Source organism: Rattus rattus, chromosome 13, assembly GCF_011064425.1.
Source record: "Rattus rattus isolate New Zealand chromosome 13, Rrattus_CSIRO_v1, whole genome shotgun sequence".
NCBI classification, from domain to species: Eukaryota; Metazoa; Chordata; class Mammalia; order Rodentia; family Muridae; genus Rattus; species Rattus rattus.
This window is the reverse complement of record NC_046166.1, coordinates 60382529-60404414: the sequence shown is the minus strand read 5'-3', so window position 1 is coordinate 60404414 and position 21886 is coordinate 60382529. Positions and strand designations below refer to the sequence as shown.

Genomic DNA, 21886 nt, shown 5'->3' with positions numbered 1-21886 from the left:
TATGTATGTGTGTGCACATGTATATGTGCAGATGCCCATGGAAGTCAGAAGAGGGAATTGGATCCTTAAGAGCTGGATACACATAGTTTACACAGCCAGACTTGGGTTTTAGAAACCAAAGCCTGGTTCCCCACAAGAACAACAAGCACTGGTTTACTAATGAGCCATCCTGATAGCCCCTCTTTCTCCTTAATTTCTCTTAATTTTATTTTATGTGATAAATATTCACTTCAATGTGTGCAAGTACACCATGTGGATGGATACCTGGTGCCTGGAGAGGACAGAGGAAAGTATTAAATCCACTGGGACTGGAATTACAGATGGTTTTGAGCCATGATGTAGGTTTTGGAACTGAGCTTCCAGGGACCTCTGAAAGAGCAACAGATACCCCTAACCCCTAAGCCATCTCTCCAGCCCTTTCTTTTCACTCTCTTAATGGCATACTGTACAGGCAAAGGTGTTTAAGTCGGATGAAGTCTAATTTATCTGTCTTGTACTTATTAATCTAGGATCTCTGCCAACATCACAAAGACTCATTGCTTTCTCTTTTCTTTTTCCTTTTTGTAGTTTTAGATCTTAGACTTAGGTCTCTGCTTCATTTCTATGTAGTAGAAGAGCTAACTTCATTAATTTGCATGTGGATATTCATACTCATCTATTTTGTTTTAAGCTTAATTTAGTGTTTCTAGGCAAGGTTCTCTGTACCAAGAGAAACCAATATAGGTAATCTGACGCCAAAAGAAGCAATGTGTACTTGTACTAAAGAGGGGGCTGGGCCTCGCAGATATTGCTTTCTTCTTGACTGCTTTCTTCTACATTTTTCCCCCATCTACATCATTTTCCCTTTGTGGACCAACCTCTTATTGTTTCTCCCAATACAAAGGTAAAAATGGCTATCGATGTTTTAAGTCCTTACAATTCTAATTAAGACTGGCTGTTATTGCCTTGTCATAATCCCCAGCAAGCTCAAACGGTCTAGCCAAAGTCTATTTTCATCCTTGATCCTATTACATGTGGTTAAAGGAGGGATGGTTGCAAGTAGGACACATCCATCATTGGGGAAGGGGGGAGCACTGAGCCTGTCAGAGAGAGGTAAGCTCTCAGAGAAGTGGACTTCCAAGAACTGGGCAGACATGTCCCTCCTGCAAGCACTCTTTTTGCTTCAAATCTCTTAGAAAACAGACAATGCAAAGAAAACAAAGGTGATTTTACTATAATGGCAAAAAATTATTACAAAGATCAATTCATATATTAAAAATATTAAATTTTATTTTTGAAAGTTAAGTCACCTGAAAGGCACAATTGCTGGCAGTAAAATATCAATCACTCCAATAATGAAAGACTGTGACTTTGCTGCTATGTAGCCGACTGCTCAAAGCCATAGGCACTGAACCAGTAAGACTTTTAAAGACACTGTATGGTTTAGACATTAAGTAGTTTCCAAAAAGGTTTGTGTGAAGGCTTGGCCCAGAGGCTGAGGTACTATAAATAGGTAACTACATGATCAGGGTGCTGAGTTCATCATGAATTATGAGGTATTAGGAAGGCTGATTGGAGAATGAGGCTAACTTGCTTTCTTCCTACAAGACTTCTTGATGCAAGTCTTTGAATGGTGTACTTCATGTCTGAGCTGCTCTGTCTTTCTGTTTCCTGACATGCTTGCTCTGACATCAGCAACCTTGATCACACACATCCTCCCGCAGCCGCAATACCTTTCCTCACCACAGGTTCATAGCAAGAGCAATAGACCATGAACCCAAACCTCTGAAAACGCAAGCCCAACTAAGTTCTTCCCCTTTTATTTTACTTATTTGTGCATTTATTGATTCAGGTTTTCCTTTTTAAGACAGGGTCTCATGTAGCCCAGGAAGGCCTTAAACTTGCTATTTTGAAGCTTGAGGCTGGCTTTGAACTTCTGATGCTCCTGTTTCTGCATCCTAAATACTGCAGTTGTTCTGGGATTAAATACCCCACCCCACTACCAGCTGGGGTTAAACCCAAGACCATGTGCATGCCGGGCAAGTACTGTACCACTAAGCTGTATTATCTCTCAGCCTCTCCTTCTTTAAAATAGCTTCTCTCAGGTACCTGTCACAGCCAGATAACCAATAGAAAGTTATCTTTAAAAATTTAAGACTTGATAGAGGTAAGAACTATCAGACTTAGAAATGAAGCAGTTTCCCCAAGTTCAATCACAGTTAAGTAGCAGAGTTGAAAAAACAAGTTTTATTTAAAAACAAATAAGCAGAACTCAACATACGATTCTACCAAACAACACTAAGATTCAGGTTAATCATCTCAGTAAACTGGTGCAAGTGGAAAAAAGAAAACATCATCCGTGGTACCCTCTAGTTAGTTAGACCTTGGCACTCGGTATTCACTGCCATACTGCCCGGTACCTCAAGTCTGCCACAGGAGTTTCCCAATACATCTACACAAAGTGGTCAGCAAGCATTTAGTAAGGTTCTCATCTACCACTTCAGCAGACCGTACCAACAATAATCTGACCATCAGGCACAGCGGCACAAAGCTTTAATCGAACCATTTAGGAGATAGAGGCTGGGGTAAAAGGAAGGTGAGTTTGGGGCCAGTCTAGGTTACATAGTAAATTTCAGGTAAATCTGATCCTGTCTCAAAACAGAACATTCATCTGCAACTTTCTTTCCTATTGTTTTTTCCCCAATTCAGTTTGTCCTAGCAATAAACCTTGACTCTATATGTATGTCTCTAGCTGTTTATGTAGTTTGTAATTCCAGAGAAGTTCTAAATATTTCTAATTAACGGTCTTAGGCTAGAATCGAACAGCATAAAGGCAACTTCCTTATAACTCTTTAAAAGATCATGGCTTTGTATTGATAGGTAAATAACAACTAAATCTTATTAGGAATATTTTCACAAATAACAAATCATTCACCTATGCTCTAACACCTGTTAAAACCCAGCTCCTTAACCAGCAGTACATTTATTTATCTGTACTAACACTTGTAAAGACTCAGATAAAGGAAAAGCATGTTAGCTTTGATCCTTAACATAATTCCAGAATTAAGTTGTTTTCTTATAGTAAACTGCTTTCAACAATAACAACAAAAATAGTAGATTTTATTTGTACTGCTCAAATTTTAAAGTAATGTAACATTCTTTACAAATGCTTACCCATTAATATGAGCTCTGACATGAATGTATTTAGATTCTCTTCTTTAAAAAGATGGGTTTTTTTGTTTTTTCTTTTCGGAGCTGGGGACCGAACCCAGGGCCTTGCGCTAAATCCCCACTGAGCTAAATCCCAAAAAGATGTTTTTTGAGACAGGGTCTCACTATGTAGTCCTGGCTGACCTCCAAAACCCAGAGATCCCTTGCCTCTGCTTAGCCTGGTTAAGATGACATTTTCTTCAGCAAACTTTTAGGGTTTTTTGTTGTTGTTGCTTTTTGTTTTTTAAAAAATCATCAGTGCTAGATAATTTTTTTTAAACAGGCCTGATCTGGTCTGGACTGAGCTTAGTCAGCTAGAACAACCCAAAATCTAGTCATACATCAGTCAAAGTAAGCGATTAAATTTTCCAAGAACTCATGAGAATGAGAGACAATCTCTAATTCTAACTGGCATGATAAGGGAGTTGCCTTCCTTCTGCTTTAACCTTCATATAAGATGTAGCCAGGGACTCCACGTGGCAGAAGAAAAGACCCAAATCCTCCAAGTTGTCCTCTGACCTACACATATATAAAGTGGCATGCTCACAAGCACACAAAAACAAAAACCAAACAAAACAAGAACCAAAAAACTAAACTAAACCAAAACAAATAAGCCAAAAAACCCAAAAAACCCTCAAACGTACACAACAAAATAACAAACCATCTAATCAATTTAAAAAAGGCACATTTCAAAGGAAGAAATACAAACAGCTAATAAATATTTTAAAAACTTTCACACACACTTAGATAACAGAAATAAAAATTTAAAATTCTGGCAATTACCCTCACCCTAGTCAGAATGGTATCCTGAACAACACTCTAGGAGAGGGAATGAATGTCGAAATTTTGCTACAGCTTAGTCCCTCTTGAACACTGGAAACATATGTACTGTAAGAATGGGGGTAATTAAAAAAATATCCAAACAACTTAATCTCGGATGTGCAAATCACAAAGCAAAAACATGAAAAATTAAAAATGAAAAGTATGACTTCTTTGAAATTTACTAATCTTGTACTAACATTAGAAATGATAGTTCAATATAAGAAAGTTCAGAAAAATCATTCAAAAGTATGATTATAAGTATGTATATAGAAACAAAAATGACATAATTGTCCTTTTATTCATTTTATTTTTTAAAATATAATTCTATCTTCCACCTCTTCACCTCCCTCCAATACCTTCTATGTATCTCCCTTTGCTCAATCTTGAATTCATGACCTCTTTTTCTTTAATTGCTATTGCTACACATATGGTATATGTAACATATGCTCCATTTAGTGTTACTTGTATGTGAATGATTTCAGGACTGACCACTTGGTATGAAATAACCAATCAGGGGACTTGTCCCTGGGTAGACTATTTCTCTCACTTGCAGCATTCTTTAGTTGGCTGTAGTTCTTTGTCCAGGCATTGGTTGGACACTGTGAGATTTCTCCCTTCCATGTTGGATCTGAACAAAAGAAATACTGCAACACCCATGCACACACATATCCAGAACACTGGATGAAAACTCAGCAAGTTAAAGAAAAGGCTCTTGGAGAGCCCTACCAACAGAATGGGCAAAAGAAAGGACAGAGAATCAGGATCTGAAGACAAGAGAGAGGTACTATTCAAAAGATGGAGATAATGACAAAGATATATTAATAAGGAAACATAAACAAGACATTTATAATCTATAGGACTGTGAAAAATACTCAACTCATGAATCATGGGCACAAGAGAGAGCTGCACACAAAGATACAAAAACATTTTCAACAAAGTAAAATTAAAAAGGGGGTACAGTATTCTTATCTGTAGATTATATGATTCTATATAAAATATACTGAAGATTCTAGGTGAGAACTGATCAGTGAAGTGGCAGACAATAAAATTCACACAAAAATCAGTAGCCTTCCTATGTGTCACAACAAACACGGTGAAGAAAAAGAAACAAATCTCAAATAGAGAATGTGGAGGAAAGTAATGCTGTTTTAGAAGACATGGGAGAGGGGCACGAGACAGAAAAGGCTCAGAAGTTTCCAAAAATCTGGTTTCCATGAAAGAAATTTTGTATGGTGGAAAAGCAAAAGAACTCGGAAATACCCTTTTGGAACTCCTCCCTCCTCGGGAGTCTTTCTAACTTGTTTTAAATAAGTTTGTCCTTTTCAAAAACAGGAAGACACAGAGAATAAAGAAACACAGCAGAGGCAGGAGCTCAACTTGCTTATGAGCTATGGAGCAGCAGCCTCCTCAGACCCACGGTGCAGACTCACAGCTCATGGACTTAGGAGGAAAAAGACAAGGGTCAAATTTTTCCAAAAAAAAAAAAAAAAAAAAAAAAAAAAAAAAAAAAAAAAGAAATCTTACTGTTGATGATTCTGTCCCCATCAGAATACTAAACAGGCAAATAATCTCCACAAAAGCTTTAAATTGTGGGAAAATAGGAGAATGTAAAAAATAACTTTTTGTGTGTGCTTAGAACAGTTCTGATTTCTTCTGATATGCTGAAGTGCCAACTTTTTACATACCTTTGGATGTTATTCCTATACTCAAAGAATTTTTGGAACAACATTACTGTAGATTTTCAATGAATATGAGAAATTATTTCATTTAGAAAACTATATGCCAAATTAAGTGTTACTGAAGCTTCTTGGTGGAGATGAGACACAACTTCATAATTAGGTGACATTTAGAAGTAAATCTGAGAACCTTAAATCAATGACAAACCTATAACATAAAAGTTGTAACATCTAGTTTGGAGCATTTTATATTTTCAATGTACTTATTTTTTTCTTTTTTTTAAAAATGTATTTATTTATTTTATGTGAGTACACTGTTGCTTTAAAAATGTATTTATGGGGTTGGGGATTTAGCTCAGTGGTAGAGCGCTTGCCTAGGAAGCGCAAGGCCCTGGGTTCGGTCCCCAGCTCCGAAAAAAAGAACCAAAAAAATAAATAAATAAATAAATAAATAAAATAAAAACGTATTTATTTATTTTATGTGAGTACACTGTTGCTTTCTTCAGTCAAGCACACCAGAAGAGGGCATCGGATCCCATTAATGATTGTGAGCCACCATATGGTTGCTGGGAATTGAACTCAGGACCTCTGGAAGAGCAATCAGTGCTCTTGACCACTGAACCATATCTCCAGCCCTTCAATGTACTTATGGCCAATCCCAAAAAAGATGCAGGCCATCTTGGATATCCTCAAGACCCAAACCTCTTATCTAGTTCTTTGGTAAATTTCAGAGCAAGACCACAGAAGCAGTTCAACACTGAGGGGAAAAAAGACCCACTTAAATAGATAAGGGATTTGAAAAGACTAGCTCAGCAAAATGCCAAATATACAATCAACAACTCCAAGCCTCAATCCAAATCCAGCATTTCCTGCTGGTTCTTTAGCATCACGCACTTTTTTACGTGAGGGACATCACTGTTAATCTGCTAAGTCCACGGTTTCCACGTTTACTTTTTAGTCCAGATCAGACTGCAAGTGCTGCTGCTTGCACACTACAGCACTCATGGGCTTCCCCTGCTCTTTGAATGAGTGCAGAATTCAGACTCCATTAGCTAAAGGAATTCTGAACAAAGCAGGGTTCATGAAGGTAAAGATATAGATGAGAGGTGTAGAGAGAAGAGGGCATTGACCATAGCAGGCAACACCTATACTCATGTAGTCCTGTATGGTGAAGACGTCACATGGTATGGCATGCAGCACATACCTGACATCCTACAGTCTTGGCTGAAGGAAGACAGTGCACAAAGAGCTCTGTTGGAGATCTGAGGGGAACTATGTCCACAGTGCAAGCTTTTGGAGCATAAAACTGATGTGAAAGTTTCTTAATACTGAAACTTAGCGATGTCCTGAAAATGTGCTCCCATAAGATCCTAAAGAAAATGTGTATTCGTTTTTTACAGTTTTCTAGAACTCTTTTTCCCCCCCTAGAACTCTTTGGCGTGTGCTTTTCCTGAGACTTTGTGAACCTGGATATATTGAATATTTGTTAATTCTACTTTTTGTAAGCATTGTAAAACAGTAGAGCTAGTAGTGATACTTTGCATTTTTTTCAACTCCACTTACAGGTTTTCTCTCCTATTTCTCAAAATAATAGAATAAAATAATAGAATAATAGAATGAAATAACAGAAAGACAGAATAGTTCATAGGGTTAGTGAGTACAAAAAGGAATGTTACTATAGTAATCTACTGCTATTACCTAATGCTGAGTTTTTGCAAAAAAGCCCAAACCAACCAAACAAAAAACAAAAACAAGAATGTGTACATATAATTAAAATGCTTCAGATTACAGAATTAAAAGCAAACTACTCCTCTGTATTAACTTATGTGATGGGGTGCCATGGAGGATGGAGCTCCTGGAGCTTAGTGTTCTATGCCTTCTCACATAGAATTGCTCTTACTCACTAAAATGACTCTTTGCTTAGGCAGATCTATGAATGATACGGGTTATGCTAAAACCATGCTTTTTTTTTTTTTTTTTGGAAGGGACTTTGTAGGGGTTCTCTCTTAAATTATTCCAGTACAACAGGCATGACATGGAATAATTAAAACTTTGGCCTTTCTTAGGGATAGTTTCTAGTCATAAGTGTTCAATGTGGAAAAATTTAATGTGGTGGTTTAAATAAGACCCCCGTAGGCTCATATATTTGAGTGCTTGGTGGAACTGTTTGGGAAGGATTAGGAGGTATGGCTCTGTTGGAGGAGTGTGTCTCTAGATGGCTTTGGGGCTTTGTCACGCCCCAGTCTCTTTCTACCTCCTACTTGCAGACAAAATTTAAGCTCTCAGATACTGCTCCAAAACCAGGTGCCTGCCATCACACTCCCTACCACGATGGTCATGGACTCACCCTCTGAAACTGGAGCCAGCCCTCAACTAAATGCTGTCTTTTAAAAGAGCTATGGCCATGGTGTGTCTTCACAGCAACAGAAATGTAACTAAGACAGTTCTGTGTAAATTATCAGTATTCAAAAGTAACTAAGTTTGTGGGATGGCTCAAAGGGTAAAGATGACTGCTGTGCAAACCTGATGACTTGAACTTGATCTTGGCTTTTAAAATTGTTCTCTGATATCACATTCATACTGTGGTCTGATTGCGCAAGTGAGTGCATGTGTTCGTGTGTGTGTGTGTGTGTGTGTGTGTGTGTGTGTGTGCGCGTGCGCGTGTGTGTGTTAAATATTAATAAATAAAATAATTAAAAATATTTTTAAAAGGTAATCTTTTTTTTCTGGTGACTTCAACAAGCAACATCTCCAAGACTGCATCTACATAAAGTTATCAGAATGAGAGCTGTCTATTTTAGTGACGTGCAGACCACAAGTAACAACTAATGAGAGTATGCCAGTGCCAATTCAACATAGTAATTAAGAAATCTACATAATTATTCTTTGCCATCCTAACTAAATGACTCATTGGCCAGTAAAACAAACCTTTAAACAGGTGTTTTAGTAAGACCTGAAGTCTCCTTCAGCAGGTATAAAACCCACTCTAGAAAATAGACATTTTATTTTGTTTAATTTAAATGAAAGTCAACAATACTTTCTTTTGAGGCTGTCTTTACTGAAATCCATGAAAAATAACTTATAATTTGAATAGAAATAGAAAACAACATTCTGATCCTGAATCACTTAGGTAAGTGGGGCAGAGCTAAGCATTCTAGACTTTGTGTTCTGGTGTTGTGTGCCTTGTGAAAACAACAAAATGGAACATCTCCTTGCTGAACTAGTTCTTAGAATGCCAAACAGCAAACAGTTTCCACTTTGGCAACCATAGGGTAGCAGCATTAAAGATAAGGAAGATGTGGGCGTGTGATGTGTCAAAGAAAACACAGTTTGTTACTACTGTGCTAGAAACTGAAGACAGGTAAGACTTTCTGGTTTTGTCTTTTAAACGAACCAATGTTAATACAAAGTTGAAAGGTTGTGTTTTAAGTATGATCATATAATATACTCATGCTTAAATTATTACACTAGAAGTGGTTTCTTTTTATGTTATTAAGGTTTAATTTTACTTAAGACAGTTATTTAATATGACCTTTTTCTTAAACACTTTAACAAATGTGGTAGGGCCAGGGAGCTGGCTCAATGGGTACAACATTTGCTGTGGAAGTCTAACAGCCTTAATTCCAGGTGGAAGGAGAGAACAGACTCCCAAAATTGCCCTCTGATTTCCACATATGCACCATGGCACATGGCATATATGTGGCATACAGCACATGTACACACACACACACACACACACACACACACACACACACACACACACGCACACGTGTGTAAAAATTATTAAAATGTGAGTGATGCATGCAGTTGTTTATTAATATCATAGAAGTATCTTCATTCTGGGGAAATGAACTTATTAGAATAGCAGACTTTGTAATTTAAAGTAAAATTTTGTTGAAAAAATTTTAAAAAGAAAAACAGGGCTGGTGAAATGGTTCAACCCTTCAGAGCATTTACTGCCTTATCGGAAGATCAGAGTTTACATCCTAGCATCCACATAAGGTGGATGTGGAGTTAAACCTGTAACTCCAGCTCCAAAGGACCTGAGGCCTGCTTACAGGTTCCTTTGGGACCCACCCATATACACATGGACATGCATGCATAAAATAAAACTTCCCAACAAAAAAAAGAAAAATAACAAATGCTGGCCAAGATGTGGACAAACGGCAGCTTACACATTGCTGGTGGGCAAACTATCACAGTCACTGTTAGAATCAGCACACAGGTTTCAAAACACTAAAAATACATCTCCATACGACCATCTGGACTTCCCCAGGGAAGAACTCATCAACACATCACAAAGATACTTCTACATCACTGTTTATTACAACACTACTCAAATAGCTAAGTTATAGATCCAACCTTGGGTAACGAAAATGTGTTATAAATACATTGACTATCCAATAGCAAATGGTCAGCCCTGAAGACATATATACAAGTAACATTAGGTAGACAAAGCAAGTTATGTTTATGAATATAGATGTACGTATACATCCATATATGAATGTAACAACAGTAATGAAAAAGAACCCTATTTAATTTGAAAGAGAGTAAGGAGGCATATATGGAAGGGTTTGGAGGGAAGAAAGGGAAGGGAGAAACGATGTCATTATAGTATGATCTCAAAAATGAAAGAAAAAGTTGTACTTACAACATCTAACAAAAAGAAAGCGTGGTGTATACATAATGGAATTAGTTTTCAGCATGAAGAATAATGAAGCTATGTCATTAATAGAAAAATAGCTGCAACTGGAGAAAATGGGTTAAATCAACATCAGAAGGACAAATATTGTCTGTTTCCTTCCTTTGGTTCCTAATCATGCATATAGAGTATAGAGACATGGCAGTAAAGGTAAAACTGTCTAGGGCATTAGTGGGAGGGAGAATGGTGAGAAATTAGAGGGCAGGAAGGTATAAGGGGTGAACATATAATATACTACTACAAACAAAGAATATACACAATAAAAACTAAAAAAAAATCAAATGTGAAAGGAACATAAATTCAGATCAGGGCAACGTATAAACTGTTCCTAGGCACTTGAGTGTAGGCGCACCAAGAATCACAGGTCCTGCTAGGTGTGTAGTGCACACCTTTAGTTTCAGCACTCAGGAAATAGAGGCCAGTAGATCTCCGTGAGTTCAAGGCAAGCCCGGTCCATATAGTGAGTTCCAGGATAGTCAGGACTAAGTACCAAAACCCTGTCTCAAACCAAGTGAAACAAACAGGCAAGAAAATCATAGGTCTGACAGCATAATCAATTCTAATCCTCACTGTCTCAAAAGAATGCCATACTTGGGCTGGAGAGATGGCTCAGTGGTTAAGAGAACTTGCTGCTCTTCCAGAGGTCCTGAGTTCAAATCCTGGCAACCACATGGTGGCTCGCAACCATCTGTAAATGAGATTTGATGCCCTCTTCTGGTGTGTCTGAAGACAGGTGCAGTGTATTTATATATAAAAAATAAATAGATCTTAAAAAAAAAAAGAATGCCATACTTAGGGAGCTAGAAGCAGAGCTGTTCATGTTTCAAATGAACCTTTTTGAGTTTCATTAAATTAAAAATGTGTGCCCATAGCCTGAAAACAGAAGCATGTATGCTAAGTTATGAAGAAAGGAAAAACTAAAGTTTTCAAACACATATTCATATTCTCATCACACACAGAAGTTTCTTTGAAACATTTAGCAACTTCTCACATGTCTGACTCATATAAACTCATGGAAGATAGTAATACAAAGATTTCACTTAAATGATACTGATTTTCAATAGAACTACAGAAAAACCCCATGGATCACATATAAATCTTTTAATATCAGCTGACAAGAACTTGGGGCTTCAAAGTATAAAACCATCTAAAAAATCCTGTTGAACCCAATTCACCCATAATGCTTTAAATAAATAAAAAATTCCTGGGCCAGGCATGTTGGGGCACATCTCTATTCACAGCCTCAGGAAGCAGAGACAAGACAGAACTCTGTAAACTCAAGGCAATCTGTTCTACATAGCAAGTTCCAGGCCAGTCAGAGCTACACAGTGAGACTTTATCTTAAGAAGAAAAGGAAAGAAAAGGAAAGATACTAAGTCAAAAGTTGATAGTGGATTTTATATCATTATGTTTTCAAAATATTTAGTTAAAAATAATCAAATACATTGTATATATCTCAAAGATTAATTCTTTTAGCCATGAGCACCTACAAACAACATATTGAATCAGAGAGCTATTGATATGTGACCTCTTTAAAACCTCAAAAAATGGTAATTTCAGTTCAAATAAAAAACAAACAAACAAACAAGCATTTTTTTTGTTGTTGTTGTTGCTAGGAGAAAGAGAGAGAAAAAGAGAGAAAGCCAGTTTCTTGGCTCTTCATAAAACTTAACCAACTTGGACTGTGTGTTTCCAGGGACAGAGATGGTCATAAGCAATAACCAAATACCACATGAGACACTACATAGTTCAGAGGACAATTCAGAGAGTTAAGGGAACAGAGACTATACATACGAAATTGCTACACCACACTGGTGGTCAGAGATCTCAGTGTTAAGATTACAATGGTATTCTACAAGACACAGGATTCTCAGTTTGTCTTATAATGACAAAATCATTAACCTAAGGTAGCATAACAACCACCATCCTGACTAAACTTGCAAGCAGTCTATACTGAGTAAGTAGGCACATGCCATTAAAACCCCATTGCTGTTACTCTTCTCATTTCACAGGCAACCCCAGTTTATGAAAAGTTTGCTGTAGTTTATATCTGAAATGATCTCCAAAGGTGCACGTAGAGTTTTGGCCCCTGCTTGTGACTGCTGAGAGACGGTAGACCCTTTATAAAGAAAGGCCTACTTAAGAGGAAACAAGATTACTGAGGGATCACCCTTTAAGCAACTTCTTAAGAGCCTCTAAAAATACTGTTTTGCTTCTTCTTCTTTAAAAATTTCCTTTATTTCACCCTATGAATGTCTTGCTTGAATATAAGTATGTGTACCATGTGCATGCCTGGCACCTGGGAGGCCAGAATCGGGCACTGGATTCCTTGGAACTGGAGTTACCAATGGCTGTGGGCCACTATGCAAGAGCTAGGACCCAAACCTGGGCCCTCTGCAGGAGAACAAGTGCTCTTAACCACTAACCCATCTCTGCAGCCCCTGATTTGTGGCTTGACTGCTGTGAGGGAAGTTGCTTCTATCGATGCTCCCATCAACGCTGCCTTGTCAGAGGCCCAAGAGCAACTCGACAACTGAAATATCCCAAACTATAAACCAAAACTAACCTTTCCTTCATATGAACTGTCTCATTATATCAGTGATAAAAAACTAACTCTCACACTAACTTTTTACATCCTTTTCAAAGAAAGGTTTATACATAAGACCATATACAAAGACAAACAATTTATTCTTACATCTTCTGAAGAACCTGGGACATCACAACCCCATTTGTTAAATCTTCCACCGTCTGGCATGGTGTATCCACATTAAAGGTCTGGATCTGAAAGAAGAAAAGATCTAATGGTTAACTAACTATATTAAGATTTTTAAGGTTTTTTTTTTCTTTTCTTTTCTTTTTTAGGAGCTGGGGACCGAACCCAGGGCCTTGCGCTTGCTAGGCAAGCGCTCTACCACTGAGCTAAATCCCCAACCCCCAAAAGCCTACAGCACCCGGTATTCCCAGGCGGTCTCCCATCCAAGTACTAACCAGGCCCGACCCTGCTTAGCTTCTGAGATCAGACGAGATTGGGCACGTTCAGGGTGGTATGGCCGTAGGCGATTTTTAAGGTTTTTACATTCATTTGATTATCTCATCTTGGGAATTGAAAACAAATTTAAAAGATAATCATAAATTTCTTCACATATAGGTAAAGGAGACATTGGCATACTTCTCATCATATTACTCACAGATGACAGACAGCCTAAGAAGATGATGATCCTTCAGTGACATCTGCCTCAAGAATAAAAAGGGACAGTATGGACCAAAGAGGTATTTGTTGGAGAGCAAGATCAATTTCTTATTAATGTGAACTTTTATGTTGTATCAGTTACTGTAGCAAACATTACTTAAAGAATAATTTCTTTATCATTTTATTATTATTATATGAGTGCAGGTGTTTGTGTCACAGTATGCATGTGGAGGTCAATGTAGGGGCTTCTATCATGTGGGTCCAAGCAACATGAGACTTGGCGACATTCACCTTTATTGACTGAGCCATCCCACCAGGTCAGAAGTAAGTCTTAAGGGCTATGTAATTGGCAATGGAAGACGGAGAGGAGGGATAGAAAGAATTAAGTCTTTGAGGTAAACATTACCCACTGAACTTAAAAATTGGAGTCTTTTATTATGCAGAATAAATTCATTACTTAAGTCAAGCCAGGTTGAGATTCCTAGTTCTCAATAGCAAACATATATGGATATAGAATTCATATCATTATAAGTCAATATTACGTTGGATACTCAACTCATTTTAATTTCAAATATATAGAGAATCACAGCTAACTCTGTATTAGTTAAGAGAAATTTACGAGATGAAACTAAGCAGGGCTTAGGGACACACACCTGTAATTCTAGGACTTAGAAAGTGAAGGTAAGAGTTCAGTGGTTCAAGGCCACCTGAGACCAAAAAAGAAAACAAGTGCAGCTTACAGTGATAACCAGGAGTCCAGCCTGGATTTAAAAGGAAGTAAATCACTGAGATAGACAGATAAAGGCCAACCTGGTACAGAGCTTTTAAGGTGGTAAAGTATTGTGGAATGTATGGACAAAGATCTCAACTGAGAGATTTGTTGAAGGGATGAGACAAAGCCTGGTATGGATAGGTGAAAATTATAGGAAGAAATGGAACAATGAGGGATATAAAATATGTGAAAGACAGAATTAAGAAAGAAGTATTGCTAGGCGAGACTCAATAAGCCACATTGGAATTTATCCTAAGAGTAGCCATAGTTTGTAAGTAAAGGACTTCAAGCAAAAAAGTAACATCTGAACTGTTCAAACCAAACCGGATACACTCTGAAGGAAACACGAGGGAAAGAGGCAGGAAACCCTGCTGTGGCAGTCTGTAACACTGACAAGGCTCACCCAGAAAGAATCAATGAAAACACTGACATAACACGCAAGTGACCGCCTATCTTTTTATTATTGGGTTAGGGGAAAAAAAGCTGCATTAAAGTATATATTCATTTAAAACGCTTTTTTAAAATATACATTGTCAAATAAATCATGAAGCAATTTGTTGTTGATAAAAATGGGTCAATATCTACTTCTTTGCATTATACCATCCATAAAAGTCAGAGTCTCATGTAGCTCAGGCTACCCTCCAACTCATTATGTATCAGAGGTCATGGTGACCTTGAGTTCCTGATTCTCCTGACTCTACTCTTAAGTGCTGAGAAAATATCTATTAACAGTACAGTTATAACTTCCTATTTTATATAGGCAGATGTCTTTCAGGTAAGGATGACTACGGTAGCAGAGGCTGAGAGAATTATGTCACAGGCACTTATAGACAGTAGTTTTTAATCAGACAAGCACTTGGAAGCTAAGGAGATCCTAACTTAAATACATGCAGAGTTTGATTTTAAAAAGTTTAGCAAATAAGCCAGGCATAGGGTAGCACACACTTTTAGTTCCAGTTACTGAGTAGGCTGAAGCAAGAGGATTCTAAATTCAATTGTAGCCCTGAAATATAGTGAGACTCCATGGGGTGGGGGAATCTAAGAAAATGAATAAAGGGCACAAATGAAACCAGTGGGCATCATCTCAGGTCTCGATTTAAACTTTAGTTTATCTGCAACTGCCTCCACACTGGTTAAGTTAAAGAAAAGAAAGCACCTGTTTTCATTTTATAGATGCTAAATGAATGGCCCATTTAAAAGCAATCGTGTGTGTGTGTGTGTGTGTGTGTGTGTGTGTGTGTGTGTGTGTGTGTGTGTGTTTTGCTGGGATATTGAACCCAGAGTCTTGAACATACTTAAACTCAACTGCAGACCTATACTCCCATTTCATTTAAAATTCTGACTTTTTTAATGAGTAGGAAATGTTTTGCACAGATTTATGTCTGTGCACTCTGTGCATTCAGTGGTTTTAGAGGCCATCATATCTTCTAAAACTGGACTTACAGACAGCTGTGAGCTGCAATATAGGTGCTCAGAACTGAACCTGTGTCCTTTGGAAGAGCAGCCAGTACTCTTAACTGCTGAGCAATCTCTCCTGCCTTTTTAAAATTTTCTGCAACAAGAGTCTTGCTAAGCTAGCAAGCCTTGAACTCGATCTGTAGTTTCAACTTTCAATCCTCCTGCCTCAGCCTACTGAGTAGCTGAGATTACAGATCTGTCCAAGTAAGTTAATATCTGTTAATCTATTTTAACAAATGCATCAAATAATGTATTTGTACCCAGGCACTAATTTTAGCATCTGGAGACCTCTAAAGTCCTGACGAGGTTAAGTAATGCAAGTTCTTTTCCTTTCTGCGCCAAACTGGGAAGGGAACCCAGGACCTTGTCCATGCAAGGCCAGTGTTCTAGTATTGGCTTACATTCCTACTCAGGATTACAAAATTGCCTCTGATTAATCAGAAGAAATAACACAATAAAAGCAAATAGTTTCATGTCTATTTTTCTCTATTTATTTAGAGACAGAATTTCATGTATATGAGGATGGCCTGAAGCTCACTATCAAAAACAAGGATGACATAAAACTCCCCAAACCTCCTGCCTCCACCTCCTGACTGGGAGAATTAGAGATTGTAAGTGTGCACCACCACATCTGGTTACACACTGCTAAAACAAGGCTTTGTGCAAGCCAGGCAAGTACTCTTCAAACTGGGGTACGTTCATAGTCCATCGGAAAGAATTTTAAAGAGAGTAATTTAACACTATCTGGTGTGTTGTCTGCTGCATCCCCCACCCTTGCTCTTAGGATTCAGCTAAATTTCCATTCTGAGTGTTAGGAAGGAGCTTCTAAACAATTATTTTCCGTTTAGTCCTTCAGGTATATAGGTACGTTAGAGAACTGGAGAACGCTCACCTCTGCTTTCAGAACACATAGATGTCAATTAATAAACGTATCAACCTATCAGGTCTGAGTTGTAACACTTCAGGATAGTAATACAGTAAAACAGAAAAATAACTGCTCTTAACTATGTTAAAGCATAAATTCTGCCTGGAGGGTCACAATCTTTCTTGTAATTTCAAGGAGCTCTGAGAACACATTCCAACTTCTCCCCAGTCCAACAAAAGCACTAGGAGAGTAAATCGTGAGATCACATAGAATCAGCAACTCTAGGGCAGTGGTTCTCTACTAGGAGTGAGTTTGCTCCCTAGGAGAGTCTGGAATAGCAGGGTACTATTATTTGTAAACAGAAGACAGCAATGCTTCTACTCAATACCCTAAAATACGCAGAGCAGTGCACCTAACAATTACAAAATTCAGTACAAAATATCAAATAGCAGTAAGCTTAAAACCCTGCTCTAAAGCAATGGTTCTCAAATGTTGTCTTGAGGTTACTAACTACACATTGCCTAGGAGTATGTCAGAAATGCAAATCTCAGATCCTGTCCCAGACCCAGAAACTCTGGCCCCAGGGCCTAGTAAACTGGTCTGATAAAGGTTCCAGGTGATGTTGATCAATGAGTGTGTATGAGAACTACTGTTAGAGCCAGCAACCATCATGCTACTCAGACTTTTCCCAAGTTCTTTAAACCTTTGTACTTCACAAATTTCTTTATTCTCCCATAGAGAATCAAATCTGTTGGTAGAATGGAATTAGGCAAAGGAGGGAGAACAGAATGGGAGGGAGTCTAAATACTAGTTGCATCCCATAGGCTCCCACATACATAGTATGAAAATAAGGACACCTAAGATTGCTGCGTTCCAAGTAAGCCACAACTACGATTCTTTTCCCCTAGTTTTATGTCATTGTCTGATAGCATCCTAGATTCTTTCTTTTTAAATATATATTGTTTTTTTCCCCCGGAGCTGAGGACTGAACCCAGGACCTTGCACTTGCTAGGCAAGCGCTCTACCACTGAGCTAATTCCCCAACCCCTTAAATATATTTTTAAAACTAAGTATATGTATGTGAGCGTTTTGCCTGCATGTATATATGTGCACCACATGCATGCCTGGTGCCCATGGCGGTTAGATAAGGTACTGGTTCATCTAGAATTGGGGCTCTAGATGGTTTTAGACCACTGTGTGGGTTCTAGGAACCAGACAAGGTCCTCTGCAAGGGCAACGAACCCTCTTAACTGTGGAGCCATCTCTCCAGCCCCTCTAGTTTCTTTCTCATGTTCCAGTTTCTTGGGTAACTGGTTGGAATTATATAGGTCAGTTGTACAGTTAAAGCACAACGCCCCAGGTTTAATCCTCAGCCTGTTAAAACAAACAAACTAATTACTAAGACCTGGGAAAATGCAATCATTTCATCATGATTCACAGAGTTCTAGAAACTGGGCTTGAGCAGTACTGGATTGGGTTACCTGTCTTTGAGCTACAAGGCATGCAGGATCCCATGGGTCCATAAAGCAATACAGGTTATTGTCACTGGAATTAGGACCCTATTGCTAAAGATACCACATTCTTAACCCGTGTAGGACATAGAGAAACCAAGCTGGTATTGACCTGGAAATTTCATCTCCACTGCTAGCTTTCATAGTGCAGGATGGTGCTATGTAGGCTGCTGGGAGAGAAAAATGAACACTTTACCCAGTTGTGAACCCTGCTAACTACAACAACCAATGGACTGGCAGGTCTATGGCCACTGGTGTAATAGTGTCATCAGTGTTTTGGGAGTATGCAGTTGTTTTCTATTGGATCTAAGACCCACCCTACAAGACAGAATTCATGCTGTGTTGCTAACTGGGCCAAGAAGACATGCTGGGTAGGTCATAGACCCTCTAGGAGAGAACCTATTATTTCTTTGCTAAATGGACATAGTATCAACTGCCTTCTAAATATTTAGCTTTGTACCCATTGAATAGCACAGCTCCCAATCTTCCCAATAAGCAGAGAAGCTTATTTCTGTAGTAGAGGGCAATTAATATGGAGACTCACAACTGGTGAGTAGAGAATAAGAAACTGTAGAGTGTTCAATGCTAATGGCACATCTATATCACAACCTTTCCTTTTAAGACTCAAGAAATCACTACAGAAGAGGAGGCAGAAAGACTCTAAGAACCAGAAGTTGTGGAGTGCTGCAAAAAAGTATTTTCTGGATATGACAGGGATGGTGTACATAAGAATTCACAGTGGCTGTGCTGAGGCTGTGTGCTCAAGATCAGCACGAGGTCAAGTTAGCCAAAATTCTAGAATGAATGGAGACGAGATCATTTTGCTGAGGAGCCACTGGATGCTGGAGGAGAGTCAGTCTGTTTTGTTCTGGGGTACAGTACCTAGTAGGTTATCCATGCTCTAGAAGGTGGATACACCCACATAAATACTGGCAACATTAAATGGATTCAATAGGTTAAAAAGAAAAACAGTGTATGAACTTGGGAGGGACAAATGGTGGTGCAGAACAGGAGGAACCGGAGGGGAGGAGTAAATTTGACCAACATACATGCATGCACGTGCATATGCAGTTCTCAAAAAAATAAAAAGAACCCAAATAGAGAGAACTGACTCCTCTAAGTTATTCAATACCCTCCACAAAAGGGCTGTGATACATTTATGTGTGTGCACATCCTCACACAAATAAATATTACATTTTTTAAAAATAAAATGATCATTGTTAATAAACAGGCTGTTGGGGGCTGGGGATTTAGCTCAGTGGTAGAGCGCTTACCTAGGAAGCGCAAGGCCCTGGGTTCGGTCCCCAGCTCCGAAAAAAAGAACCAAAAAAATAAATAAATAAATAAAAAATAAATAAACAGGCTGTTGAACTGGCTCAGGGGTGAAGGTGCTTACACACCGATCTGGTGACTTATGACCTGAGTTTGTTGTTCAGAAAACATGGAAAGGCATCAACTCCAAAAAGCTGACTATTGACCTCCACATACATGTGGTGCCAACTGTGCCTACGTGCACACATCACAGTTACACAAAGGACAATTTTTTAAAAGGTGACCGACAGATGTAATATCACAGGTTTTTGTGTTTTGTTTTGTTTACCCTATCAGGTAGGAATACATTTTGCTTCAGGGGGTAGGAAGAAAAGACACTGTTTAATTTTTAAGCACATTCTGTTGGGCTTGCTTGTTATATACTGACAAGGCATGAAACATTTTTCCATCTTTTCGAAAGTCTTCCTGATTTAAATAATAGTTTGAGACTTGGCTGAGGTGGAGCTCCACTGTGTAACCTATCACCATTCTCTATTTGAAGCACAGCTGTGAAGCCGATCTTTGGGCTTGAAGTTAGGACTGACAGAGTATGTGAACTATGCATTATTTCCAGTGATCTGAAATGACAAGAATGATCTAATACAAAACCAAACCATAAAGGTCTACATTGTATACAGGCCGCTTCAAAAGACACAATCAGATTCAAGACATACCCAGTTTATAAAAGACTTCAAGCTGGGTGTAGTGATGCAGGCTGATTGCTACAAATTCAAGATCATAGTTTGAGGTCAAAATGGGTCACGTAGCAGGATCCTATCTCAAATGCACACACATCTGTAGGTTCTACTCTTCTTACATTTATTACAACCAACCTAAGGGAACAGTTCTCAAACTTCTTGGCAGTGTTCCTGCACAAAACTGTGACGGCTAGCTTCCAGGGATCTGAACCTCTAACCTAAGATACTATTCAATAGAATTTTTTGCTATTTGCATTTTTACCTTTAAAGTGAGTAAGCTGGGGAGATGAATAGCTTAGTGGTAGAACTACACTGCGATTACAATGCAGGATGCCCGATTACCACCATCTCCCCCCGAATATGCAAACAAAATTAACATGTGTCATAGGAGCCACTGTAAATGTATCTGCTCTTCTAAAAGGGGCAGGTAACATTTTTAGCAATAAGTAAAATGAATGTTCCTGATGGGACTCTGGTTTATCCCATGGCTCTGCATACACCATGTACCTGCCACCAACCAGCAAATGAAAACCAGAAACAAACACAGTTAATCACCCAGCTATTGAAAAGGGCTGCTTAAACCGTAACTATTGACATTAAAAATCCTGCCTATTTACTTTAAAATTCGATAACCCTAACCCTCACCGATTCCAAATTAGAATCTCATGGTGCTTTAAAAATGTGTTTCAGTTCCATTACTAAATTCCTAAATCTTTGCCAGTTCAAAATTTTTATCTTGATTCCTTTTGTAAGTACCATCACATCGTTGATAGCAGTCGAGATGCATCTCGCGTTTTAAATGTTTTGCCTCTGAGTGATTCTTCATGTTTTGTCTATCCACCCTGCCAATGTACTATTTTCCAATGGGCAGGGCTTCATCCATCCCTCAAGGGGCTACACTCCATCCTGGCTGAATGCTACAACAAAGGCGAGCAGCATCGTAACCAGGGGTCCCGAGTGCCTCTATCGGGCGCCCAGGCAGAACCGACGCTTTGGATCACTGGGAGCTTGGGAGCGAAACGCCAGCGCCTCATCAAGGCAAACAGTCCTAATTACAGTGTCGCCTGCACCCCATCATTAGCCCCCACCGGGCAGGTTTCCTCTCGGACAGCAGCCAACATCTCAGGCCGGACAAGTTCCTCCTGGACCCTGGGCCCAGCCTGCTTGAGCCCGGCCGCTCCCTGCTGACCCTGACCCGGCCACGGGTGTAGACGCGGCCGTACCGGCTCCTCAGCTCCGCCCGTCCCAAGCCCCGGATGTGACGGCAGGTCGCCCCGGGTGCTCGCCCCCCGGGACGAGCACCGATGTCCGCGAAAGGTTGAGGAGTTTTCCCACCGGCCCGCTGCCCACCACGTACCCAAGTGAGCAGGCTCTCGCACAGCTCCACCCGCTCCACAGACTCCACGTTAAACATCTTCCTGAGGTGGCCGCAGGCGTCTCCTCAACCAACCAGAAGCCGCGGCCGCTCGGCTCGGGGTTGAGTCCGAAGGGTCAGGCAGCCGACCGGCGTCTGGCGAACCTTCTCTTCCGTCCGGCCGCTCCCGGGGCGCGGACGCTGGCAAAGGCTCCGCACTGTCACCAGCCCCTCCTTCCCTCGCCCGGGGCCGCGCGCTCCCTGCGCGCACCCGGCGCCGCCAGCCCACGCCCTCCTGCGCGAGCGCTGCGTAGCGCGAGCCGAGGCCCGAGTGCCAC

At 39.5% G+C, this 21886-nt stretch overlaps 1 protein-coding gene and 1 non-coding gene across 3 annotated transcripts in view; both read right to left on the bottom strand.

The window, feature by feature from the left end:
• Hook3 (hook microtubule tethering protein 3) overlaps positions 1–21738 on the bottom strand; it is an 87580-nt gene extending 65842 nt beyond the window's left edge. Inside the window, exons 1-2 of one of the 2 annotated variants that reach the window (XM_032919230.1) lie at positions 21552–21738; positions 13085–13170 (exon numbers count right to left, since the gene is read on the bottom strand). In XM_032919230.1, the coding sequence (XP_032775121.1) occupies positions 13085–13170; positions 21552–21608 (143 nt within the window). In that variant the 5' untranslated portion in view covers positions 21609–21738. The remainder of the gene's footprint in view (positions 1–13084; positions 13171–21551) is intronic. The other variant, XM_032919229.1, reaches the window with a different exon arrangement.
• LOC116915119 lies at positions 13329–13447 on the bottom strand. Its single transcript, XR_004389800.1, has one exon. It is a non-coding gene; the product is annotated as a 5S ribosomal RNA (ribosomal RNA).
• Positions 21739–21886: the final 148 nt, after the last annotated feature.